At 53.1% G+C, this 26993-nt stretch overlaps 1 protein-coding gene across 4 annotated transcripts in view; it reads left to right on the plus strand.

Moving 5' to 3' along the window:
• Window positions 1–26993, plus strand: part of LOC139264786 (IQ motif and ankyrin repeat domain-containing protein 1-like) — a 168917-nt gene that overhangs the window by 1923 nt on the left and 140001 nt on the right. For 3 of the 4 annotated variants that reach the window (XM_070881921.1, XM_070881924.1, XM_070881923.1), the window contains exon 2: window positions 24583–24703. In XM_070881921.1, the coding sequence (XP_070738022.1) occupies window positions 24625–24703 (79 nt within the window). In that variant the 5' untranslated portion in view covers window positions 24583–24624. Of the gene's footprint in view, window positions 1–15288; window positions 15372–24582; window positions 24704–26993 lie in introns of those variants that run through there. The other variant, XM_070881922.1, reaches the window with a different exon arrangement.

The following is a 26993-nucleotide window of genomic DNA, read 5'->3' on the forward strand; positions in this document are numbered from 1 at the left end:
GACCTCAGTCACTGGGGGAGGGGGGTAGGTGTCAGGTGTGACCTCAGTCACTGGGGGAGGGGGAGGGGTCAAGTGTGACCTCAATCACTGGGGAGGGAGAGGGGTCAGGTGTGACCTCAGTCACTGGGGAGGGAGAGGGGTCAGGTGTGACCTCAGTCACTGGGGAGGGAGAGGGGTCAGGTGTGACCTCAGTCACTGGGGGAGGGGGAGGGGTCAGGTGTGACCTCAGTCACTGGGGGAGGGGTCAGGTGTGACCTCAGTCACTGGGGGCGGGGGAGGGGTCAGGTGTGACCTCAGTCACTGGGGGAGGGGGAGGGGGAAGGGGAGGGGGGGGGTCAGGTGTGACCTCAGTCACTGGGGGAGGGGTCAGGTGTGACCTCAGTCACTGGAGGAGGGGTCAGGTGTGACCTCAGTCACTGGGGAGGGAGAGGGGTCAGGTGTGACCTCAGTCACTGGGGAGGGAGAGGGGTCAGGTGTGACCTCAGTCACTGGGGGAGGGTGGTAGGGGTCAGGTGTGACCTCAGTCGCTGGGGGCGGGGTCAGGTGTGACCTCAGTCACTGAGGGAGGGGGAGGGGTCAGGTGTGACCTCATTCACTGGGGGAGGGGGAGGGGTCAGGTGTGACCTCAGTCACTGGGGAGGGAGAGGGGTCAGGTGTGACCTCAGTCACTGGGGGAGGGGGGTAGGGGTCAGGTGTGACCTCAGTCACTGGGGGAGGGGTCAGGTGTGACCTCAGTCACTGGGGGAGGGGGGTAGGGGTCAGGTGTGACCTCAGTCACTGGGGGAGGGGGAGGGGTCAGGTGTGACCTCAATCACTGAGGGAGGGGGAGGGGGATGGTGTGACCTCAGTCAGTGGGGGAGGGGGGTAGGGGTCAGGTGTGACCTCAGTCACTGGAGGAGGGGTCAGGTGTGACCTCAGTCGCTGGGGGCGGGGTCAGGTGTGACCTCAGTCACTGGGGGAGGGGGAGGGGTCAGGTGTGACCTCAGTCACTGGGGGAGGGGGAGGGGTCAGGTGTGACCTCAGTCACTGGGGGAGGGGGAGGGGTCAGGTGTGACCTCAGTCACTGGGGGAGGGGGAGGGGTCAGGTGTGACCTCAGTCACTGGGGAGGGAGAGGGGTCAGGTGTGACCTCAGTCACTGGGGAGGGAGAGGGGTCAGGTGTGACCTCAGTCACTGGGGGAGGGGGGTAGGGGTCAGGTGTGACCTCAGTCACTGGGGAGGGAGAGGGGTCAGGTGTGACCTCAGTCACTGGGGGAGGGGGGTAGGGGTCAGGTGTGACCTCAGTCACTGGGGAGGGAGAGGGGTCAGGTGTGACCTCAGTCACTGGGGAGGGAGAGGGGTCAGGTGTGACCTCAGTCACTGGGGAGGGAGAGGGGTCAGGTGTGACCTCAGTCACTGGGGAGGGAGAGGGGTCAGGTGTGACCTCAGTCACTGGGGGAGGGGGGTAGGGGTCAGGTGTGACCTCAGTCACTGGGGGAGTGGGGTAGGGGTCTGAATGCACTACAATGGTGCGGTGACTTTGGCAGTAATTATCGGCACCTTTCTATTAAAACGAGGGTGCCAAAGTAAATGATCTCTATGTTGTGCAGCCGACGTTTTGAGTCCTGGCGACTTTGCTGCATTCCCCCCTGTGGGCCCCCGCTTGGGTTTCCACAACACGGGCGCCCTACTTTCATTGTGAGGGAATAAAGTGTGGGTGGATGGCCCGGGGAGACCTGCACTGTTCTGGGCTCTCCTCGTCAGCCGTGGCTCAGTGGGCAGCACACTCGCCTCTGGGTCAGAAGGTTGTGGGTTCAAGTCCCACTCCAGGGACTTGCGCATAAAAATCTAGGCTAACACTCCAGTGCAGTAGTGAGGGAGTGCCGCACTGTCGGAGGGGCAGTACTGAGGGAGTGCTGCACTGTCGGAGGGGCAGTACTGAGGGAATGCTGCACTGTCGGAGGGGCAGTACTGAGGGAGTGCTGCACTGTCGGAGGGGGCAGTACTGAGGGAGTACCGCACTGTTGGAGGGGCAGTACTGAGGGAGTGCTGCACTGTCGGAGGGGCAGTACTGAGGGAGTGCTGCACTGTCGGAGGGGCAGTACTGAGGGAATGCTGCACTGTCGGAGGGGCAGTACTGAGGGAGTGCTGCACTGTCGGAGGGGGCAGTACTGAGGGAGTACCGCACTGTTGGAGGGGCAGTACTGAGGGAGTGCTGCACTGTCACAGGGGCAGTACTGAGGGAGTGCTGCACTGTCAGAGGGGCAGTACTGAGGGAGCGGTGCACTGTCGGAGGGGCAGTACTGAGGGAGTGCTGCACTGTCAGAGGGGCAGTACTGAGGGAGTGCTGCACTGTCGGAAGGGCAGTACTGAGGGAGCGGTGCACTGTCGGAGGGGCAGTACTGAGGGAGTGCTGCACTGTTGGAGGGGCAGTACTGAGGGAGCGCTGCACTGTCAGAGGGGCAGTACTGAGGGAGCGCTGCACTGTCGGAGGGGCAGTACTGAGGGAGCGCTGCACTGTCGGAGGGGCAGTACTGAGGGAGTGCTGCACTGTCGGAGGGGCAGTAGTGAGGGATTGCCGCAATGTCAGAGGTGCCGTCTTTTGGATGAGACGTTAAACCGAGGCCCTGTCTGCTCTCTCAGGTCGGTGTAAAAGATCCCATGGCACTATTTCAAAGAAGAGCAGGGGAGTTGTCCGGAGGCCAATATTTATCCCTCAATCAACATAACAAGAACAGATTATCTGGTTATTATCTCATTGCTGTTTGTGGGAGCTTGCTGTTCGCAAACTGGCTGCCATGTTTCCGACATTACAACAGTGACCACACTCCAAAAGTACTTCATTGGCTGTAAAGTGCTTTGAGACATCTAGTGGTTGTGAAAGGCGCTATAGAAATGCAAGTCTGTCTTTCTTTGTTTGTTGCAGGGTGTACACCAGCCTTGCTGTAACCTGCTCCATTGCAAGTCAGGAGACATAGATATTCCACACAACTGGAGTCAACTCTCTGACCTTTATTTCCTCTTTGTGTTGTGTGTGGATATTGTCAGCAAGTTGGCGGAGTGCTTTGTTCCAGGCCTAACCCGCCACACCAGCTCAGTGATTAGTGTTCGACAAGGAAGTGCGGGCTGGCTGCATGGTTTCAGTGAAAGGGATGAGAGAAAGGGATGAGTGAGACAAAGACAGAGAGAGTGAATGAGTGAGTGAGTGAGAGAGAGAGACAGAGAGAAAGAGAGAGGCAGTGAGGGAGACAGGGACACCAATAGACAGAAACAGGGAGTGAGGGAGAGAGATACAGAGAGAGAGAGAGAGAGAGACACCATTGTCATCTGTGCACAGGCTCTAATTTTCTGCTATTCTTTGCACCTCATTTACCTGTGTATATACTCATGTGTCTGTATATACACGTTAATTTTTTTTGCCTATTTACCGTCTATCCATCTTATTTGCCGTCTGCAGCCTGGATTCAATGGGAGTGCTGAGAGCATCTCTGTGCACTGGCATTTTACAGACAGTGGTCTCTCCACAGCACCACGCGGAGAATGCCTTTGTCAGATTTGGGGGTGCTGCACTTATTGAGTGTGAGTGCGTGTGTTTGCTGGAGGAGCAGGCTGGGATCGGCGGGTGGGAGGGGGGGTGGGGAATTCAGCCTTATTTTGGGACGTTGGAAAACAAATGAGCTGTAGGTTAAGAGCTGGGTGTGTCAACTGACAAGTACTGACAGGGCGCAGTCGACAAAAGAATGCAGAAGGTTGGAGATAAGCCAGAGAAACAGCCTTCAGGTGCCTGAGCAAGAAAGTCCCAGTATTGCTTTGTAACACAGCAGTCTTTGAAGAAAGCCACGTGTTAATTTTAAGAGCATGAATCATTGGAGGCTTCAGTGCAGAACATGCGGGTACATTCATACATACATATAAAATAGGTGCAGGAGTAGGCCATTCAACCCTTCGAGCCTGCAACTTCAGTTCCCCATTCCTGCTTTCTCGCCATACCCCTTGATCCCCCGAGTAGTAAGGACTTCATCTAACTCCTTTTTGAATATATTTCGTGAATTGGCCTCAACAACTTTCTGTGGTAGAGAATTCCACAGGTTCACCACTCTCTGGGTGAAGAAGTTTCTCCTCATCTCGGTCCTAAATGGCTTACCCCTTATCCTTAGACTGTGATCCCTGGTTCTGGACTTCCCCAACATTGGGAACATTCTTCCTGCATCTAACCTGTCTAAACCCGTCAGAATTTTAAACGTTTCTGTGAGATCTCCTCTCATTCTTCTGAACTCCAGTGAATACAAGCCCAGTTGATCCAGTCTTTCTTGATATGTCAGTCCCGCCATCCCGGGAATCAGTCTGGTGAACCTTCGCTGCACTCCCTCAATAGCAAGAATGTCCTTCCTCAAGTTAGGAGACCAAAACTGCACACAATACTCCAGGTACTGGCCCGTGCAGCTGTGTCTGGGGTCCCCTGCCCCTGCTCTTACTGTTCACAGCAGGCCCAAGGATTCAAATCCCAGGGAACACAGGTGTAACATTACAAAGTTGGGAGGTAGAAGAGAAGGCAGCGTTACCTCGACAATTGTGGGCTAGGCACTGGACAAGTGGAACTCTCGCCTTGTATTTAGACAAATGAGCTGTAGGTTAAGAGCTGGGTGGGGGGAGGGGCTGGGGATTTTACCCTGGGGGGGGGGGGGCTGGGGAATTTTACCCTGGGGGGGGGGGGCTGGGGGATTTTACCCTGGGGGGGGGCGCTGGGGAATTTTACCCTGGGGGGGGGGGGGCTGGGGAATTTTACCCTGGGGGGGGGCTGGGGAATTTTACCCTCGGGTGGGGGGGGGGGGCTAGGGAATTTTACCCTGGGGGGGGGGGCTGGGGAATTTTACCCTGGGGGGGGGGGCTGGGGAATTTTACCCTGGGGGGGGGGGGCTGGGGAATTTTACCCTGGGGGGGGGGCTGGGGAATTTTACCCTGGGGGGGGGGGCTGGGGAATTTTACCCTGGGGGGGGGGGGGGGGCTGGGGAATTTTACCCTGGGGGGGGGGCTGGGGAATTTTACCCTGGGGGGGGGGGGGCTGGGGAATTTTACCCTGGGGGGGGGGGCGCTGGGGAATTTTACCCTGGGGAGGGGGGGCTGGGGAATTTTACCCTGGGGGGGGGGCTTGGGAATTTTACCCTGGGGGAGGGGGGGCTGGGGAATTTTACCCTGGGGGGGGGGGCTTGGGAATTTTACCCTGGGGGAGGGGGGGCTGGGGAATTTTACCCTGGGGGGGGGGGCTGGGGAATTTTACCCTGGGGGGGGGAAGGCTAATTTTTCCCTGGGGGGGGGCTGGGAAATTTTACCCTGGGGGAGGGGGGCTGGGGAGGCTAATTTTTCCCTGGGGAGGGGCTGGGGAATTTTACACTGGGGGGGGTTGTGGGGAGGGACTGGGGAATTTTACCCTTGGGGTGGGGGGGGGGGGAGGGAATTTTTCCCTGGGGAGGGGCTGGGTAATTTTACACTGGGGGGGTGTGGGGAGGGACTGGGGAATTTTACCCTTGGGGTGGGGGGGGGGGGAGGGGAATCTTTCCCTGGGGAGGGGCTGGGTAATTTTACCCTGGGGGGGGTCAGGAGTGGGTAGGCGGGGGAGCTGGGGACAGAATGAGTTTAACGTCAGGGCCTGATTAGCATTTCAAGGTAACGATTCCCGCGGGGTCTGATCGCAGGAGGTACATGAGGCAGGGACAATGGAAAGCCAATTGCATAGAATCCCAGACATTTACAGCACGGAAGGAGGCCATTCGGCCCATCGTGTCCACGCCGGCCGACCAAGAGCTACCCAGCCTAATCCCACTTTCCATCTCTGGGTCCGTAGCCCTGCAGGTTACGGCACTTCAGGTGCACATCCAGGTACTTTTTAAATGTGGTGAGGGTTTCTGCCTCTACCACCCTTTCAGGCAGTGAGTTCCAGACCCCTACCATCCTCTGGGTGAAGTAATTTCCCCTCAAATCCCCTCTAAACCTCCCCCCAATTACTTTAAATCTATGCCCCCTGGTCGTTGACCCCTCTGCCAAGGGAAACAGGTCCTTCCTATTCACTCTATCCAGGCCCCTCATAATTTTATACACCTCAATCAGGTCTCCGCTCAGCCTCCTCTGTTCCAAGGAAAACAAACCCCAACCTATCCAATCTTTCCTCAGCGCTAAAATTCTCCAGTCCTGGCAACATCCCCGTAAATCTCCTCTGCACCCTCTCCAGTGCAATCACATCTTTCCTGTAATGTGGTGACCAGAACTGCACGCAGTACTCCAGCTGTGGCCTAACCATGTTTTATACAGTTCTGGAATAACCCCCCGCTGCTCTTGTATTCCAGGCCTCGGCCAATGAAGCAGCTAGTCCCTGCAACCCTCGCCTTACTCCAGATGTCAGGCTCCCCTGCGGCCTGGGAAACACCGCCAGCCAGAGCTCAGATCTGAAATGGCCTGCCTCATTACAATATTTAAATAGGCGACACGTGACCTGCGAGCGGATTGGCTGCCCATCCCCGTCCCGCCTCCGTTAAACCTGTTAAACGTTGAACGGGTTGGGGTCAGGATTCAGTTTTTAAAGCTTTAACCTCCTACCGACCCCGATCCAAAATGTTTTTTGGGTTTTAGTTCCCTCCTATAAAAGAGGGTTGAAGAGGCAATTGGAGAACAAATGGAGGGACTGGATGTGGCGTTGAGGGTGATTTAGCTTAATGCCCTATTCCTGAAAATGTTCACACTGTAAAACCCCTGTCTTGACTGTTCCGGAGGAGACCAGCCTGTAACCAGGTATTCCCAGCTCAATGATCTCTGTCAGTACACCTCCACGATAGTCCCATCAGCCCTCCGTCACTCCCTTCCACACACTGTCAGCTGTGGCTCAGTGAGCAGCACTCTCGCCTTGGAGTCACAATGTTCTGGGTTTAAATCCCACTCCAGGGACTCGAGCTCAACAAGCCAGGCTGACACTCCAGTGCCGTACTGAGGGAGTGCTGCCCTGTTGGAGGGGCAGTACTGAGGGAGTGCTGCCCTGTAGGAGGGGCAGTACTGAGGGAGTGCTGCACTGTTGGAGGGGCAGTACTGAGGGAGTGCTGCTCTGTAGGAGGGGCAGTACTGAGGGAGTGCTGCTCTGTAGGAGGGGCAGTACTGAGGGAGTGCTGCTCTGTAGGAGGGGCAGTACTGAGGGAGCACTGCACTGTCGGAGGGGCAGTACTGAGGGAGAGCTGCTCTGTAGGAGGGGCAGTACTGAGGGAGTGCTGCTCTGTAGGAGGGGCAGTACTGAGGGAGCACTGCACTGTCGGAGGGGCAGTACTGAGGGAGAGCTGCTCTGTAGGAGGGGCAGTACTGAGGGAGTGCTGCACTGTCGGAGGGGCAGTACTGAGGGAGCGCTGCACTGTCGGAGAGGCAGTACTGCCCTGTCGGAGGGGCAGTACTGCACTGTTGGAGGGGCAGTAATGAGGGAGTGCTGCAGTGTCAGAGGGGCAGTACTGAGGGAGAGCTGCTCTGTAGGAGGGGCAGTACTGAGGGAGTGCTGCTCTGTAGGAGGGGCAGTACTGAGGGAGTGCTGCTCTGTAGGAGGGGCAGTACTGAGGGAGCACTGCACTGTCGGAGGGGCAGTACTGAGGGAGAGCTGCACTGTCGGAGGGGCAGTACTGAGGGAGAGCTGCTCTGTAGGAGGGGCAGTACTGAGGGAGTGCTGCACTGTCGGAGGGGCAGTACTGAGGGAGTGCCGCACTGTCGGAGGGGCAGTACTGAGGGAGTGCCGCACTGTCGGAGGGGCAGTACTGAGGGAGTGCCGCACTGTCGGAGGGGCAGTACTGAGGGAGTGCCGGGGGACACAGGGACACACGGGGGGGTGTGGGGCAGGTGGGGCAAGTACACAAAGGGGGCACAGGGCACAGGGAGCCCGTGGGGTGAGAGGCCCGGGGGACGAGACCCAGGGGGATGAGGGGCCCGGGGGGTGAGGGGCGAGGGAGAGGGGCCCGGGGGAGGGGGTGAGGGGCTCGGGGCCCAGGGTGGGTGAGGGGCTTGGGGGGTGAGGGGCCCGGGGGGGGGGGGGGGGGGTGAGGGGCTCAGGGGTGTGGTGCCTGGGGTGAGGGGCCAGGGCGGTGAGGGGCCAGAGGATCCCAGGGGGGGGGTGAGGGGCCCGGGGGGTGGGGTGAGGGGCTCGGGGCTTGGGGGGTGAGGGGCCCGGGGGGGTGAGGGGCCTGAGGGTCCCGGGGGGGGGGGGTGAGGGGCTCGGGTGAGGGGCCCGGGGGGGGGGTGAGGGGCCCCGGGGGGATGATTGGCCCCGGGGCAGATTGCTGTGTGCGGCCAGCTGCTGTTCCCCAGTGCAGGAGTCGCGGCGCTCCAAGATTCTGATCCTGAACAGGGAATGTCAGGCAGGCCTCCCAATCCTGCTCATATGTCCAGTTACTAGTGTCGGAACGCAGCATGCACGCCTCAGGTGAGGTTGGCCTCTTTTGTGATGTCTGCTCCCACCGATGGAATATTCTGCTGAGCCTCACCATCTCCAGTCATCGTGAATACTACTTGCTGAAGTTCTTTTAGGATGTAACAAACAGGGTGGATAAAGGGGAACAAGTGGATGTGGTGTATTTGGACTTCCAGAAGGCATTTGACAAGGTGCCACATAAAAGGTTACTGATAAAAGTTCACAAGGTTGGCGGTAATATATTAGCATGGATAGAGAATTGGCTAACTAACAGAAAACAGAGAGTCGGAATAAATGGTTCATTCTATGGTTAGCAACAGGTAACTAGTGGGGCGCCGCAGGGATCAGTGCTGGGACCCCAACTATTTACAATCTATATTAACGACTTGGAGGAAGGGACTGAGTGTAACGTAGCCAAGTTTGCTGATGATACAAAGCTGGGAGGAAAAGCAGTGTGTGAGGAAGACACAAAAAAACCTGCAAAAGGACATAGACAGGCTCCGTGAGTGGGCAAAGATTTTGGCAGATGGAGTATAATGTTGGAAAGTGTGAGGTCATGCACTTTGGCAGAAAAAAATCAAAGAGCAAGTTATTATTTAAGTGGAGAAAGATTGCAAAGTGCTGCAGTACAGCAGGACCTGGGGGTACTTGTGCATGGAACACAAAAGATTAGTATGCAGGTACAGCAAGTGATCAGGAAGGTCAATTGAATCTTGGCCTTTATTGCAAAGGGGATGGAGTATAAAAGCAGGGAAGTCTTGCTACAGTTATACAGGGTATTGGTGAGGCCACACCTGGAATACTGCGTGCAGTTTTGGTTCCATATTTACGAAAGGATATACTTGCTTTGGAGGCAGTTCAGAGAAGGTTCATTCGGTTAATTCCGGAGATGAGGGGGTTGACTTATGAGGAAAGGTTGAGTAGGTTGGGCCTCTATTCATTAGAGTTCAGAAGAATGAGAGGTGATCTTATCGAAACGTATAAGATTATGAGGGGGCTCGACAAGGTGGATGCAGAGAGAATGTTTGCACTGATGGGGGAGACTAGAACTAGAGGGCACGATCTTAGAATAAAGGGCCTCCCATTTAAAACTAAGCTGAGGAGGAATTTCTCCTCTCAGAGGGTTGTAAATCTGTGGAATTCCTGCCTCAGAGAGCTGTGGAAGCTGGGACATTGAATAAATTTAAGACAGAAATAGACAGTTTCTTAACCGATAAGGGAATAAATGGTTATGGGGAGCGGGCAGGGAAGTGGAGCTGAGTCCATGATCGGATCAGCCATGATCTTATTAAATGGCGGAGCAGGCTCGAGGGGCCGTATGGTCCACGCCTGCTTCTATTTCTTATGTGACTGGAGATTGGGCCCTAGCACAGAAAGTGCCCGAGGAACCCTACCCGAGCTCCGTGGTGGGCCGTGACCCCAGGGGAGCCGTGACCCTGGGCAGGCTGTGACCCTGGCTCTAGGTGGGCAGAGGAGCAGGGGAGGGGTGGGGTGGTGGAGGAGGAGGGGTGGTGGGAATGTGAGCCAGGTGGGTGGGGGGGAAGGAGGGAGGAGGTGGAGAGGTGGTAGGGAGGTGGACGGAGGGGAGGAGGGGTGGGATGGAGGAGGAGGGGTGTGGGGGAAGTGGGCGGAGGAGAGGAGGGGAGGGGTGATGGGGAGGTGGGCGGAGGGGAGGGGAGGGGTGATGGGGAGGTGGGCGGAGGGGAGGGGGAGGAGGGGTGGTGGACGGAGGGGAGGGGGGGGAGGGGGGAGGGGAGGAGGGGAGGTGAGCGAAGGGCAGAGGGGAGGAAGGAAGTACCTCAGAGTTTATTCCTCTCCAGACTCCCTTCACGACTGAACCAGCTCCCTGCCTTTTATTCGTACAGGCTGGGGGTCGTTCCTAATTAAGATCAACGATTTCTTAAAGCAATATCGCTGTTCTCTGCCCACGTCCTAACTCGCACCACGTCCCGCTCACCCATCATCCCCTGTGCTCGCTGACCGACATTGGCTCCAGTTGAGATACTCCTCGATTTCAAAATTCTCATCCTCGTTTACAAATCCCTCCAGGGCCTCGCCCCTCCCTATCTCTGTAACCTCCTCCAGCCCCCCCCCCCGAGATGTCTGCGCTCCTCCAATTCTTCCCTCCTGAGCATCCCTGATTATAATCTCAGCACCATTGGTGGCCTTACCTTCTGTTGCCTGGGCCCCAAGCTCTGGAACTCCCTCCCTAAACCCTCCGCCCCTCTAACTCTCTCTCCTCCTAATCTGTTTGTCCCTATGCCAATTGGCGCAGGGCTTAACTAACAATCCAGGGATTATTACCGGTGAGATTCTGCGATTTAATTTTGACCCTCGCTCCTCAAACTCTCTCAGCAGAACCTCATTCCTGGGACCCTGAGGAGACAGAGCCAGCAGGGCACAGAAAACAAACGGCAAACAAAGAACTAGATCCTACTCTTCGGCAACTGACGTAGGCAGAACCAGACCCTTCGCCCGAGTTGTGCTCCCGACCCCCTATCCTCTCCATCGCCAACGGCGTATAATGACACCACACAGTGCAGTCAGCCTGAGGATAGGGAGGATTTTAGCATTCAGCAAAGCTGGGCCAATAAATTGATCGAGGGAGAAAATAAAATATGAGAGTAAACTAGCAAGAGACATAAAACAGATTGTAAAATGGTTAGTGACAGTAAATGCAGGTCTTTTGCAGGCAAAGGAAACAAAAGACTTGCATTTCTATAGCGCCTTTTTCACCACTTCAGGATGTCCCAAAGCGCTTTAAGGCCAACAAAGTACTCTTGAAGTGCAGTCACTGTTGGAATGTAGAAAACACAGCAGCCAATTTGCACACAACAAGCTCCCACAAACAGCAACGTGATCATGTGCAGAACATCTGTTTTTCTTACGTTGGTCGAGGGATCAGAGTTGGCCAGGACACCCAGGTGGAAGTCCCTGGCTCTTCTTCGAAATAGTGCCTTGGGATCTTTTACGGCCACCTGAGAGAGCAGATTGGGCCTCAGTTTAACTTCTCATCCGAAAGACAGTGCAGCACTCCCTCACAACTGCCCCTGACAGTGCAGCACTCCCTCAGTACTGCATTCCGACAGTGTAGCTCTCCCTCAGTACTGCCCCTCCGACAGTGCGGCGCTCCCTCAGTACTGCCCCTCCGACAGTGCGGCGCTCCCTCAGTACTGCCCCTCCGACAGTGCGGCGCTCCCTCAGTACTGCCCCTCCGGCAGTGCGGCGCTCCCTCAGTACTGCCCCTCCGGCAGTGCGGCACTCCCTCAGTACTGCCCCTCCGGCAGTGCGGCGCTCCCTCAGTACTGCCCCTCCGACAGTGCGGCACTCCCTCAGTACTGCCCCTCCGACAGTGCAGCGCTCCCTCAGTACTGCCCTCCGACAGTGCGGCGCTCCCTCAGTACTGCCCCTCCGACAGTGTGGCGCTCCCTCAGTACTGCCCCTCCGACAGTGTGGCGCTCCCTCAGTACTGCCCCTCCGACAGTGCGGCGCTCCCTCAGTACTGCCCCTGTGACAGTGCGGCGCTCCCTCAGTACTACCCCTCCGACAGTGCAGCGCTCCCTCAGTACTGCCCTCCGACAGTGCGGCACTCCCTCAGTACTGCCCCTCCGACAGTGCGGCACTCCCTCAGTACTGCCCCTCCGACAGTGCGGCGCTCCCTCAGTACTGCCCCTCCGACAGTGCGGCGCTCCCTCAGTACTGCCCCTCCGACAGTGCGGCACTCCCTCAGTACTGCCCCTCCGACAGTGCGGCACTCCCTCAGTACTGCCCCTCCGACAGTGCGGCACTCCCTCAGTACTGCCCCTCCGACAGTGCGGCACTCCCTCAGTACTGCCCCTCCGACAGTGCGGCACTCCCTCAGTACTGCCCCTCCGACAGTGCGGCGCTCCCTCAGTACTGCCCCTCCGACAGTGCCGCGCTCCCTCAGTACTGCCCCTCCGACAGTGCGGCACTCCCTCAGTACTGCCCCTCTGACAGTGCAGCACGCCCTCAGTACTGCCCCTCTGACAGTGCAGCACTCCCTCAGTACTGCCCCTCTGACAGTGCAGCACTCCCTCAGTACTGCCCCTCCGACAGTGCGGCACTCCCTCAGTACTGCCCCTCCGACAGTGCGGCACTCCCTCAGTACTGCCCCTCCGACAGTGCGGCGCTCCCTCAGTACTGCCCCTCCGACAGTGCGGCGCTCCCTCAGTACTGCCCCTCCGGCAGTGCGGCGCTCCCTCAGTACTGCCCCTCCGGCAGTGCGGCACTCCCTCAGTACTGCCCCTCCGGCAGTGCGGCGCTCCCTCAGTACTGCCCCTCCGACAGTGCGGCACTCCCTCAGTACTGCCCCTCCGACAGTGCAGCGCTCCCTCAGTACTGCCCTCCGACAGTGCGGCGCTCCCTCAGTACTGCCCCTCCGACAGTGTGGCGCTCCCTCAGTACTGCCCCTCCGACAGTGTGGCGCTCCCTCAGTACTGCCCCTCCGACAGTGCGGCGCTCCCTCAGTACTGCCCCTGTGACAGTGCGGCGCTCCCTCAGTACTACCCCTCCGACAGTGCAGCGCTCCCTCAGTACTGCCCTCCGACAGTGCGGCACTCCCTCAGTACTGCCCCTCCGACAGTGCGGCACTCCCTCAGTACTGCCCCTCCGACAGTGCAGCACTCCCTCAGTACTGCCCCTCCGACAGTGCAGCGCTCCCTCAGTACTGCCCCTCCGACAGTGCAGCGCTCCCTCAGTACTGCCCCTCCGACAGTGCGGCGCTCCCTCAGTCCTGTCCCTCCAACAGTGCAGCACTCCCTCAGTACTGCCCCTCCGACAGTGTAGCACTCCCTCAGTACTGCCCCTCCGACAGTGCAGCGCTCCCTCAGTACTGCCCCTCCGACAGTGCGGCGCTCCCTCAGTACTGCCCCTCCGACAGTGCGGCACTCCCTCAGTACTGCCCCTCCGACAGTGCGGCACTCCCTCAGTACTGCCCCTCTGACAGTGCGGCACTCCCTCAGTACTGCCCCTCCGACAGTGCGGCACTCCCTCAGTACTGCCCCTCCGACAGTGCGGCACTCCCTCAGTACTGCCCCTCCGACAGTGCGGCACTCCCTCAGTACTGCCCCTCTGACAGTGCCGCGCTCCCTCAGTACTGCCCCTCTGACAGTGCGGCACTCCCTCAGTACTGCCCCTCTGACAGTGCAGCACTCCCTCAGTACTGCCCCTCCGACAGTGCGGCACTCCCTCAGTACTGCCCCTCCGACAGTGCGGCACTCCCTCAGTACTGCCCCTCCGACAGTGCGGCACTCCCTCAGTACTGCCCCTCTGACAGTGCAGCACTCCCTCAGTACTGCCCCTCCGACAGTGCAGCACTCCCTCAGTACTGCCCCTCCGACAGTGCAGCACTCCCTCAGTACTGCCCCTCCGACAGTGCGGCGCTCCCTCAGTACTGCCCCTCCGGCAGTGCGGCGCTCCCTCAGTACTGCCCCTCCGGCAGTGCGGCGCTCCCTCAGTACTGCCCTCCGACAGTGCGGCACTCCCTCAGTACTGCCCCTCCGACAGTGCAGCACTCCCTCAGTACTGCCCCTCCGACAGTGCAGCTCTCCCTCAGTACAACCCTCCGACAGTGCAGCACTCCCTCAGTACTGCCCTCCGACAGTGCAGCTCTCCCTCAGTACTGCCCCTCCGACAGTGCAGCACTCCCTCAGTGCTGCCCCTCCGACAGTGCGGCACTCCCTCAGTACTGCCCCTCCGACAGTGCGGCGCTCCCTCAGTACTGCCCCTCCGACAGTGCGGCACTCCCTCAGTACTGCCCCTGTGACAGTGCGGCGCTCCCTCAGTACTGACCCTGTGACAGTGCGGCGCTCCCTCAGTACTGACCCTGTGACAGTGCGGCGCTCCCTCAGTACTGCCCCTCCGACAGTGCGGCACTCCCTCAGTACTGCCCCTCCGACAGTGCGGCGCTCCCTCAGTACTGCCCCTCCGACAGTGCGGCACTCCCTCAGTACTGCCCCTGTGACAGTGCAGCTCTCCCTCAGTACTGCCCCTCCGACAGTGCAGCACTCCCTCAGTACTGCCCTCCGACAGTGCGGCGCTCCCTCAGTACTGCCCCTCCGACAGTGCAGCTCTCCCTCAGTACTGCCCCTCCGACAGTGCAGCACTCCCTCAGTACTGCCCTCCGACAGTGCGGCGCTCCCTCAGTACTGCCCCTCCGACAGTGCAGCACTCCCTCAGTACTGCCCTCCGACAGTGCGGCTCTCCCTCAGTACTGCCCCTCCGACAGTGCAGCACTCCCTCAGTACTGCCCTCCGACAGTGCGGCTCTCCCTCAGTACTGCCCCTGTGACAGTGCGGCACTCCCTCAGTACTGCCCCTGTGACAGTGCGGCTCTCCCTCAGTACTGCCCCTCCGACAGTGCAGCACTCCCTCAGTACTGCCCCTCCGACAGTGCAGCACTCCCTCAGTACTGCCCTCCGGCAGTGCGGCACTCCCTCAGTACTGCCCTCCGGCAGTGCGGCACTCCCTCAGTACTGCCCCTGTGACAGTGCGGCACTCCCTCAGTGCAGTGCTGGAGTGTCAGCCTAGATGTTTTTGTGCTCACACCTCCGGAGTGGTACTTGAGCCCACAAGCTTCTGACTCAGAGGCGAGGCTGACACTGGACCTTGGAATAAAACTGTCCCCAATTCTCCCTTCAGTCCATGAATACCTGCCCTTGGGCACATCATTGCAACTGAGCCAATATTGCAAACGTCTGAAGCCACTCTCTGCTTCTTCTGATGTAAATGATCATCTGCAGACTCACTGCCAATTGGCCCATACAGTCCACCCTATACAACTCACAGACCCACCCTATAGAAACAGACCGGAAGTCGCAACGTTTCCCGCGCGAACAGTCTCAGGGGGCGGGGCCATCTTCGGAACGCATTTCCGGCCTCAGGCGGTTGCTAGGAGACGGACTCAAAAATACTGAGAGAGAGAGGGAGAGAGCAACTGGAAGAATGGTAATAACAGAGAGAGAGAGAGAGAGAGAGACTGTGATAATGGGAATTAGAGAGAGAGAGAGAGAGAGAGACTGTGATAATGGGAATTAGAGAGAGAGAGAGAGATAGATAGACTGTGATAATGGGAATTAGAGAGAGAGAGAGAGATAGATAGACTGTGATAATGGGAATTAGAGAGAGAGAGATAGATAGACTGTGATAATGGGAATTAGAGAGAGAGAGAGAGAGACTGTGATAATGGGAATTAGAGAGAGAGAGAGACTGTGATAATGGGAATTAGAGAGAGAGAGAGAGAGACTGTGATAATGGGAATTAGAGAGAGAGATAGATAGATAGACTGTGATAATGGGAATTAGAGAGAGAGAGAGAGAGACTGTGATAATGGGAATTAGAGAGAGAGATAGATAGATAGACTGTGATAATGGGAATTAGAGAGAGAGAGAGAGAGACTGTGATAATGGGAATTAGAGAGAGAGATAGATAGATAGACTGTGATAATGGGAATTAGAGAGAGAGAGAGGGAGTGTGATAATGGGAATTAGAGAGAGAGAGAGAGACTGATAATGGGAATGAGAGAGAGAGAGAGAGACTGTGATAATGGGAATTAGAGAGAGAGAGAGAGAGAGACTGTGATAATGGGAATTAGAGAGAGAGGGAGAGGGAGAGGGAGTGTGATAATGGGAATTAGAGAGAGAGAGAGATAGATAGACTGTGATAATGGGAATGAGAGAGAGAGAGAGAGGGAGTGTGATAATGGGAATTAGAGAGAGAGAGAGAGAGACTGATAATGGGAATTAGAGAGAGAGAGAGAGAGACTGTGATAATGGGAATTAGAGAGAGAGAGAGAGAGAGAGAGAGACTGTGATAATGGGAATTAGAGAGAGAGAGATAGATAGATAGACTGTGATAATGGGAATTAGAGAGAGAGAGAGAGGGAGTGTGATAATGGGAATTAGAGAGAGAGAGATAGATAGACTGTGATAATGGGAATTAGAGAGAGAGAGAGAGAGAGAGGGAGTGTGATAATAGGAATTAGAGAGAGAGAGAGAGAGAGATAGACTGTGATAATGGGAATTAGAGAGAGAGAGAGAGAGGGAGTGTGATAATAGGAATTAGAGAGAGAGAGAGCAACTGGGAGAATGGTAATAACAGAGAGAGAGATAGACTGTGACAATGGGAATTAGAGAGAGAGAGATAGACTGTGATAATGGGAATTAGAGAGAGAGAGAGAGAGAGAGATAGACTGTGATAATGGGAATTAGAGAGAGAGAGAGAGAGAGGGAGTGTGATTATAGGAATTAGAGAGAGAGAGAGAGCAACTGGGAGAATGGTAATAACAGAGAGAGAGAGAGAGAGAGAGAGACTGTGATAATGGGAATTAGAGAGAGAGAGAGACTGATAATGGGAATTAGAGAGAGAGAGAGAGAGAGAGAGACTGATAATGGGAATTAGAGAGAGAGAGAGAGAGAGGGAGTGTGATTATAGGAATTAGAGAGAGAGAGAGAGCAACTGGGAGAATGGTAATAACAGAGAGAGAGAGAGAGACTGTGATAATGGGAATTAGAGAGAGAGAGAGACTGATAATGGGAATTAGAGAGAGAGAGAGAGAGCGAGAGACTGATAATGGGAATTAGAGAGAGAGAGAGACTGATAATGGGAATTAGAGAGAGAGAGAGAGAGACTGATAATGGGAATTAGAGAGAGAGAGAGAGATAGACTGTGATAATGGGAATGAGAGAGAGAGGGAGAGAGAGAGAGAGAGGGAGTGTGATAATAGGAATTAGAGAGAGAGAGAGAGAGCAACTTGGAGAATGGTAATAACAGAGAGAGAGCGAGAGACTGTGATAATGGGGATTTGAGAGAGAGAGAGATAGAGAGACTGTGATGGGAATTAGAGAGAGAGAGAGACTGTGATAATGGGAATTAGAGAGAGAGAGAGAGAGAGAGACTGTGATAATGGGAATTAGAGATAGAGAGAGAGAGACTGTGATAATGGGAATTAGAGAGAGAGAGAGAGACTGTGATAATGGGAATTAGAGAGAGAGACTGTGATAATGGGAATTAGAGAGAGAGAGAGACTGTGATAATGGGAATTAGAGATAGAGAGAGAGAGAGAGAGAGACTGTGATAATGGGAATTAGAGCGAGAGAGAGAGAGAGGGAGGGGAAGTGTGATAATAGGAATTAGAGAGAGAGAGAGAGAGAGAGGGGGGACTGATAATGGGAATAAGAGAGAGAGACTGTGATAATGGGAATAAGAGAGAAGGATTGATAATGGGAATGAGAGAGAGAGAGGAACTGTGATAATGGGAATTAGAGAGAGAGAGAGAGAGACTGTGGTAGTGGGAATTAGAGAGAGAGAGGCGGGGGACTGTGATAATGGGAATTAGAGAGAGAGAGAGAAGGACTGTGATTATGGGAATTAGAGAGAGACAGAGAGAGAGGGATTGTGATAATGGGAATTAGAGAGAGAGAGAGAGAGAGAGACTGTGATAATGGGAATAATAGAGAGGGACTGATAATGGGTATAAGAGAGAGAGACTGTGATAATGGGAATACCACAGGCAGTCATTTAAGATCGAGGAAGACTTGCTTCCACTCTTAGCATGAGTTGTTAGATGACTACATCATAATTCTAAAAGGACAAAGGGTGTTAAAAAAACAAGCCTGAAGGCTTTGTGTCTTAATGCAAGGAGTATCCGTAATAAGAATGAATGGATGAATTAACTGTGCAAATAGATGTTGACAGATATGATGTGATTGGGATTACAGAGACGTGTCTCCAGGATGATCAGGGCTGGGAACTCAACATCCAGGGGTATTCAACATTCAGGAAGGATAGAATAAAAGGAAAAGGAGTTGGGGTAGCATTGCTGGTTAAAGAGGTAGAGCTGCAGAACACCAAATGACAAAAAAACGTTAGTGGGAGTTGTGCACAGACCTCCAAACAGTAGTAGTGATGTTGGGGAGGGCATCAAACAGGAAATTGGGGTACATGCAATAAAGGTGCAGCAGTTATCATGGGTGACTTTAATATGCATATAGATTGGGCTAACCAAACTGGAAGCAATACGGTGGAGGAGGATTTCCTGGAGTGCATAAGGGATGGTTTTCTAAACCAATTTGTCGAGGAACCAACTAGGGGGGAGGCCATCTTAGACTGGGTGTTGTGTAATGAGAGAGGATTAATTAGCAATCTCGTTGTGCGAGGCCCCTTGGGAAAGAGTGACCATAATATGGTGGAATTCTACATTAGGATGGAGAATGAAACAGTTAATTCAGAGACCATGGTCCAGAACTTAAAGAAGGGTAACTTTGAAGGTATGAGGCGTGAATTGGCTAGGATAGATTGGTGAATGATACTTAAGGGGTTGACTGTGGATGGGCAATGGCAGACATTTAGAGACCGCATGGATGAACGACAACAATTGTACATCCTTGTCTGGCGTAAAAATAAAAAAGGGAAGGTGGCTCAACGGTGGCTATCAAGGGAAATCAGGGATAGTATTAAAGCCAAGGAAGTGGCATACAAATTGGCCAGAAATAGCAGTGAACCCGGGGACTGGGAGAAATTTAGAACTCAGCAGAGGAGGATAAAGGGTTTGATTAGGGTAGGGAAAATAGAGTACGAGAGGAAGCTTGCAGGGAACATTAAGACAGACTGCAAAAGTTTCTATCGATATGTAAAGAGAAAAAGGTTAGTAAAGACAAACGTAGGTCCCCTGCAGTCAGAATCAGGGGAAGTCATAACGGGGAACAAAGAAATGGCAGACCAATTGAACAAGTACTTTGGTTCGGTATTCACTAAGGAGGACACAAACAACCTTCCGGATATAAAAGGGGTCAGAGGGTCTAGTAAGAAGGAGGAACTGAGGGAAATCCTTATTAGTCGGGAAATTGTGTTGGGGAAATTGATGGGATTGAAGGCCGATAAATCCCCAGGGCCTGATGGACTGCATCCCAGAGTACTTAAGGAGGTGGCCTTGGAAATAGCGGATGCATTGACAGTCATTTTCCAACATTCCAAAGACTCTGGATCAGTTCCTATCGAGTGGAGGGTAGCCAATGTAACCCCACTTTTTAAAAAAGGAGGGAGAGAGAAAACAGGGAATTATAGACCGGTCAGCCTGACATCAGTAGTGGGTAAAATGATGGAATCAATTATTAAGGATATCATAGCAGCGCATTTGGAAAGAGGTGACATGATAGGTCCAAGTCAGCATGGATTTGTGAAAGGGAAATCATGCTTGACAAATCTTCTGGAATTTTTTGAGCATGTTTCCAGGAGAGTGGACAAGGGAGAACCAGTTGATGTGGTGTATTTGGACTTTCAGAAGGCTTTCGACAAGGTCCCACACAAGATATATTTAGTGAATTAGCCTCAACAACTTTCTGTGGTAGAGAATTCCACAGGTTCACCACTCTCTGGGTGAAGAAGTTTCTCCTCATCTCGGTCCTAAATGGCTTACCCCTTATCCTTCGACTGTGACCCCTGGCTCTGGACTTCCCCAACATTGGGAACATTCTTCCTGCATCTAACCTGTCTAAACCCATCAGAATTTTAAACGTTTCTATGAGATCCCCTCTTATTCTTCTGAACTCCAATGAATACAGTTGATCCAGTCTTTCTTGATATGTCAGTCCCGCCATCCCTGGAATCAGTATGGTGAACCTCCGCTGCACTCCCTCAATAGCAAGAATGTCCTTCCTCAGGTTAGGAGACCAAAACTGTACACAGTACTCCAGATGTGGCCTCACCAAGGCCCTGTACAACTGTAGCAACACCTCCCTGCCCCTGTATTCAAATCCCTTCGCTATGAAGGCCAACATGCCATTTGCTTTCTTAACCGCCTGCTGTACCTGCATGCCAACCTTCAATGACTGATGTACCATGACACCCAGGTCTCGTTGCACCTCCCCTTTTCCAAATCTGTCACCATTCAGATAATAGTCTGTCTCTCTGTTTTTACCACCAAAGTGGATAACCTCACATTTATCCACATTATACTTCATCTGCCATGCATTTGCCCACTCACCTAATCTATCCAAGTCACTCTGCAGCCTCATAGCATCCTCCTCGCAGCTCACACTGCCACCCAACTTAGTGTCATCCGCAAATTTGGAGATACTACATTTAATCCCCTCGTCTAAATCATTAATGTTCAATGCAAATAGCTGGGGCCCCAGCACAGAACCTTGCAGTACCCCACTAGTCACTGCCTGCCATTCTGAAAAGTCCCCATTTACTCCTACTCTTTGCTTCCTGTCTGACAACCAGTTCTCAATCCACGTCAGCACACTACCCCCAATCCGATATGCTTTAACTTTGCACATTAACCTTTGCAATTCAAAAAGGAGTTAGATGTAGTCCTTACTACTCGGGGGATCAAGGAGTATGGCGAGAAAGCAGGAATGGGGTACTGAAGTTGCATATTCAGCCATGAACTCGTTGAATGGTGGTGCAGGCTCGAAGGGCCGAATGGCCTACTCCTGCACCTATTTTCTATGTTTCTATGACTGAACAGTCCAATACAAGAACCGCATTGAGGGACGGGGTGGGTGGGACTGGTTTGCCGCACGTTCTTTCCGCTGTCTGCGCTTGGTTTCTGCAAGCTCTCGGCGACGATACTCGAGGTGCTCAGCGCCCTCCTGGATGCACTTCCTCCACTTAGGGCGGTCTTGGGCCAGGGACTCCCAGGTGTCGATGGGAGGCTTTGAGGGTGTCCCTGTAACGTTTCCTCTGCCCACCTTTAGCTCGTTTGCCGTGAAGGAGTTCCGAGTAGAGCGCTTGCTTTGAGAGTCTCTTGTCTGGCATACGAACTATGTGGTCTGTCCAGCGGAGCTGATCAAGTGTGGTCAGTGCTTCAATGCTGGGGATGTTGGCCTGGTCGAGGACACTGATGTTGGTGCGTCTGTCCTCCCAGGGGATTTATAGGATCTTGCGGAGACATCATTGGTGGTATTTCTCCATCGACTTGAGATGTCTACTGTACATGGTCCATGTCTCTGAGCCATATAGGAGGGCAGGTATTACTACAGCCCTGTAGACCATGAGCTTGGTGGCAGTTTTGAGGGCCTGGCCTTCAAACACTCTTTTCCTCAGGCGACCGAAGGCTGCACGGGTACACTGGAGGCGGTGTTGGATCTCGTCGTTGATGCCTGCTCTTTTTGATAGGAGGCTCCCGAGATAAGGGAAGTGGTCCACGTTGTCCAGGGCCGCGCCCTGGATCTTGATGACTGGGGGGCAGTGCTGTGCGGCGAGGACAGGCTGGTGGAGGACATTTGTTTTACTGATGTTTAGCGTAAGGCCCATGCTTTCATATGCCTCGGTAAGTACGTCGACTACGTCCTGGAGTTCAGCCTCTGTATGCACAGACGCAGGCGTTGTCTGCGTACTGTAGCTCGACGACAGAGGTTGGAGTGGTCTTGGACCTGGCCTGGAGACGGCAAAGGTTGAACAGGTTCCCACTGGTTCTGTAGTTGAGTTCCAATCCAGAGGGGAGCTTATCAACTGTGAGGTGGAGCATGGCAGCGAGGAAGATTGAGAAGAGGGTTGGGGCGATGACGCAGCCCTGCTTGACCCTGGTCCGGACATGAAAAGAGAGAGATTGCAATAATGGGAATGAGAGAGAGAGAGAGAGAGAGAGAGAGAGAGGGACTGTGATAATGTGAATAAGAGAGAGAGAGAGAGAGAGAGCGAGGGTGAGATAGAGACTGATAATGGGAATAAGAGAGAGAGTGAGAGAGAGGGACTGTGATAATAGGAATAAGAGAGAGAGAGAGACTTTTATAATGGGAATGAGAGAGAGAGAGAGAGAGAGAGAGGGACTGGGATAATGGGAATTAGAGAGAGAGAGAGCGAGAGAGAGACTGTGATAATGTGATTAAGAGAGAGGGTGAGACAGGGATAATGTGAATAAGACACAGACTGAAGTATTTGTGGAATGTACATGGGTACACTTTTTATGGTATTCGTGGGAGGTACCATGCTGCACTTGGCATGATGTCTGTGGGCAATGCTGTGGTACATTGGGACAGGATCTGTGCTGTGTACATTGGGACGGTATTTGTGCTGTGTACATTGGGACAGTATCTGTGCTGTGTACATTGGGCACGGTATCTGTGCTGTGTACATTGGGCACAGTATCTGTGCTGTGTACATTGGGCACAGTATCTATGCTGTGTACATTGGGGCAGTGTCTGTGCTGTGTACATTGGGGCAGTGTCTGTGCTGTGTACATTGGGGCAGTGTCTGTGCTGTGTACATTGGGACAGTATCTGTGCTGTGTACATTGGGACAGTATCTGTGCTGTGTACATTGGGACAGTATCTGTGCTGTGTACTTTGGGACGGTATCTGTGCTGTGTACATTGGGACAGTATCTGTGCTGTGTACATTGGGCACGGTATCTGTGCTGTGTACATTAGGAAAGTATCTGTGCTGTGTACATTGGGCACGGTATCTGTGCTGTGTACTTTGGGACGGTATCTGTGCTGTGTACATCGGGCACAGTATCTGTGCTGTGTACATTGGGCACAGTATCTGTGCTGTGTACATTGGACACAGTATCTGTGCTGTGTACATTGGGGCAGTGTCTGTGCTGTGTACATTGGGGCAGTGTCTGTGCTGTGTACATTGGGGCAGTGTCTGTGCTGTGTACATTGGGGCAGTGTCTGTGCTGTGTACATTGGGACAGTATCTGTGCTGTGCACATTGGGCACGGTATCTGTGCTGTGTACATTGGGACAGTATCTGCTGTGTACATTGGGCACGGTATCTGTGCTGTGTACATTGGGACAGTATTTGTGCTGTGTACATTGGGCACGGTATCTGTGCTGTGTACATTGGGACGGTATCTGTGCTGTGTACATTGGGCACAGCATCTGTGCTGTGTACATTGGGCACGGTATCTGTGCTGTGTACATTGGGACGGTATCTGCTGTGTACATTGGATGGTATCTGTGCTGTGTACATTGGGACAGTATCTGTGCTGTGTACATTGGGTACAGTATCTGTGCTGTGTACATTGAGCACAGTATCTGTGCTGTGTACATTGGGACAGTATCTGTGTTGTGTACATTGGACGGTATCTCTGCTGTGTACATTGGAAGGTATCTGTGCTGTGTACATTGCACGGTATCTGTGCTGTGTACATTGGGCACGGTATATGTGCTGTGTACATTGGGCACGGTATCTGTGCTGTGTACATTGGGACAGTATCTGTTGTGTACATTGGACGGTATCTCTGCTGTGTACATTGGAAGGTATCTGTGCTGTGTACATTGCACGGTATCTGTGCTGTGTACATTGGGCACGGTATCTGTGCTGTGTACATTGGGCACAGTATCTGTGCTGTGTACATTGGGCACAGTATCTCTGCTGTGTACATTGGGCACAGTATCTGTGTTGTGTACATTGGGCACGGTATCTCTGCTGTGTACATTGGACGGTATCTGTGCTGTGTACATTGAGCACGGTATCTGTGCTGTGTGCATTGGCATAGTATCTGTGCTGTGTACATTGCGACTGTATCTATGCTGTGTACATTACACGGAGTTAGATGTGGCCATTATGGCTAAAGGGCTCAAGGGGTATGGGGTGAAAGCAGGAAAGTGGTACTGTGGTGAATGATCAGCCATGATCTTATTGAATGGCTTACTCCTGCACTTATTTTCTATGTTTCTATGTTTCTTTGTATCTGTGCTGTGTACATTGCACGGTATCTGTGCTGTGTACATTGCACGGTATCTGTGCTGTGTACATTGCACGGTATCTGTGCTGTGTACATTGGGCACAGTATCTGTGCTGTGTATATTGGGACAGTATCTGTGCTGTGTACATTGCACGGTTTCTGTGCTGTGTACATCGGGCACAGTTTCTGTGCTGTGTATATTGGGACAGTATTTGTGCTGTGTACATCGGCGTTGTATTTATTCATTGTCATGACATGTTACCCACGGGACGTACATTGTTCCATCTGGGTCATGAAGTGGTTGGGTTGTGACTGCATGTATTGAGCAGTCGCTGTGTGTTCTGCTGTCGATCCTGGGCGTATGTTTAGTTCGTGCCACAGCCTCTTTTTTCCTCCGCCTCCGAGTCTCTTTTGTTCAGTTCTGGGACCATCTCTGTTCACAGTGTCTGCCGCAGTGCAGTCAGCATGGGGGCAGCTGTTTCCCAGGGGACTAACTGGAGGTAAATTCTCTCTGTTCCAGTGATGCTCGCGATCGGAGGGTTTTCTAGATGCGTTGAACAACATGTCCAACCGCAAAGGAGGGAAATCAAAGGCCATTCCTGTGAAACCAACGAAAAAATCCAGTCAGGCAGCAAAGAAAGGTACTGAAAATACTTGTACATCCTGGATCGCAAAGTACATCATCTTCAGAGGCGGTTCCTCGAATGAGGATGACTTGCTTCCACACCAAAAGGGAACAGTTCACAGATGTTTCAATGAAGGACCCGATGTTCCAGTCCTGAACTCTAATTGAGGGGGTGGAAGATGCCTGTGCGTGGCATGACTGAGCTAGGCCTTTATCCAGTGGCAAGGGTTAACCGAGACGACTGCTGATCAGTTCTGCTGCACGGACCTAGTGCGCAGACATAAGAACATAAGAAATAGGAGCAGGAGTCAGCCACACAGCCCCTCTAGCCTGCTCCGCCATTCAATAAGATCATGGCTGATCTGATCATGGACTCAGCTCCATTTCCCTGCCCGCTCCCGATAACCCCTTATCATTTAAGAAACTGTCTATTTCTGTCTTAAATTTATTCAATGTCCCAGCTTCCACAGCTCTCTGAGGCAGCGAATTCCACAGATTTACAACCCTCTGAGAGAAGAAATTTCTCATCTCAGACCATGCCCTCTAGTTCTAGTCTCCCCCATCAGTGGAAACATCCTCTCTGCATCCACCTTGTCAAGCCCCCTCATAATCTTATACGTTTCGATAAGATCACCTCTCATTCTTCTGAATTCCAATGAGTCGAGGCCCAACCTACTCAACCTTTCCTCATAAGTCAGCCCCCTCATCTCCGGAATTAACCGAGTGAACCTTCTCTGAAGCAAGTATATCCTTTCGTAAATATGGAAACCAAAACTGCACGCAGTATTCCAGGTGTGGCCTCACCAATACCCTGTATAACTGTAGCAAGACTTCCCTGCTTTTACATAGAAACATATAAAGTAGGTGCAGGAGTAGGCCATTCGGCCCTTCGAGCCTGCACCACCATTCAATGTGATCATGGCTGATCATGCAACTTCAGTACCCCATTCCTGCTTTCTCTCCATACCCGCTGATCCCTTTAGCCATAAGGGCCACTTCTAACACCCTTTTGAATATATCTAATGAACTGGCCTCAACAACTTTCTGTGGTAGAGAATTCCACAGGTTCACAATTCTCTCAGTGAAGAAGTTTCTCCTCATCTCGGTCCTGCAGTTGTACAGAGCCTTGGTGAGGCCTCACCTGGAATATTGTGTTCAGTTTTGGTCTTCCAACTGCAGTAAGACCTCCCTGCTCCTATATTCAAATCCCCTCGCTATGAAGGCCAACATGCCATTTGCCGCCTTCACCGCCTGCTGTACCTGCATGCCAACCTTCAATGACTGATGTACCATGACACCCAGCTCTCATTGCACCTCCCCTTGTACTAATCTGTCACCATTCAGATAATAATCTGCCTTCCTGTTTTTGCCCCCAAAGAGGATAACCTCACATTTATCCACATTATTCTGCATCTGCCATGCATTTGCCCATTCAGCTAACTTGTCCAAGGCCCTCTGCAGCCTCCTAGCATCCTCCTCACAGCTCACACCGCCACCCAGCTTAGTGTCATCTGCAAACTTGGAGATATTACATTCAATTCCTTCATCTAAATCATTAATGTATGTTGTAAATAGCTGGGGCTCCAGCACTGAGCCCTGTGGTACCCCACTAGTCACTGCCTGCCATTCTGAAAAGGACCCGTTTATTCCCATTCTTTGCTTCCTGTCTGCCAACCAGTTCTCTATCCACGTCAATACATTACCCCCACACATATCTCTTGTGTGGGACCTTGTCAAAAGCCTTTTGAAAATCCAAATACACCACATCCACTGGTTCTCCCTTGTCCACTCTACTAGTTACATCCTCAAAAAATTCCAGAAGATTTGTCAAGCATGATTTCCCTTTCATAAATCCATGCTGACTTGGACCGATCCTGTCACTGCTTTCCAAATGCGCTGCTATTATATCTTTAATAATTGATTCCAACATTTTCCCCACTACCGATGTCAGGCTAACCGGTCTATAATTCCCTGTTTTCTCTCTCCCTCCTTTTTAAAAAAAGTGGGGTTACATTAGCTACCCTCCAATCCATAGGAACTGATCCAGAGTCTATAGAATTGGAAAATGACCACCAATGCATCCACTATTTTGAGGGCCATTTCCTTATATACTCCGGGATGCAGACTATCAGGCCCTGGGGATTTATCGGCCTTCACTCCCTTCAATTTCCCTAACACCATTTCCTGATTAATAAGGATTTCACTCAGTTCCCCCTTCTCGCTAGACCCTCGGTCCCCTAGTATTTTCGGGAAGTTATTAGTGTCTTCCTTAGTGAAGACAGAACCAAAATATTTATTCAGTTGGT

Source organism: Pristiophorus japonicus, chromosome 5 (genome assembly GCF_044704955.1).
Source record: "Pristiophorus japonicus isolate sPriJap1 chromosome 5, sPriJap1.hap1, whole genome shotgun sequence".
In the NCBI taxonomy this organism is placed as follows: domain Eukaryota; kingdom Metazoa; phylum Chordata; class Chondrichthyes; family Pristiophoridae; genus Pristiophorus; species Pristiophorus japonicus.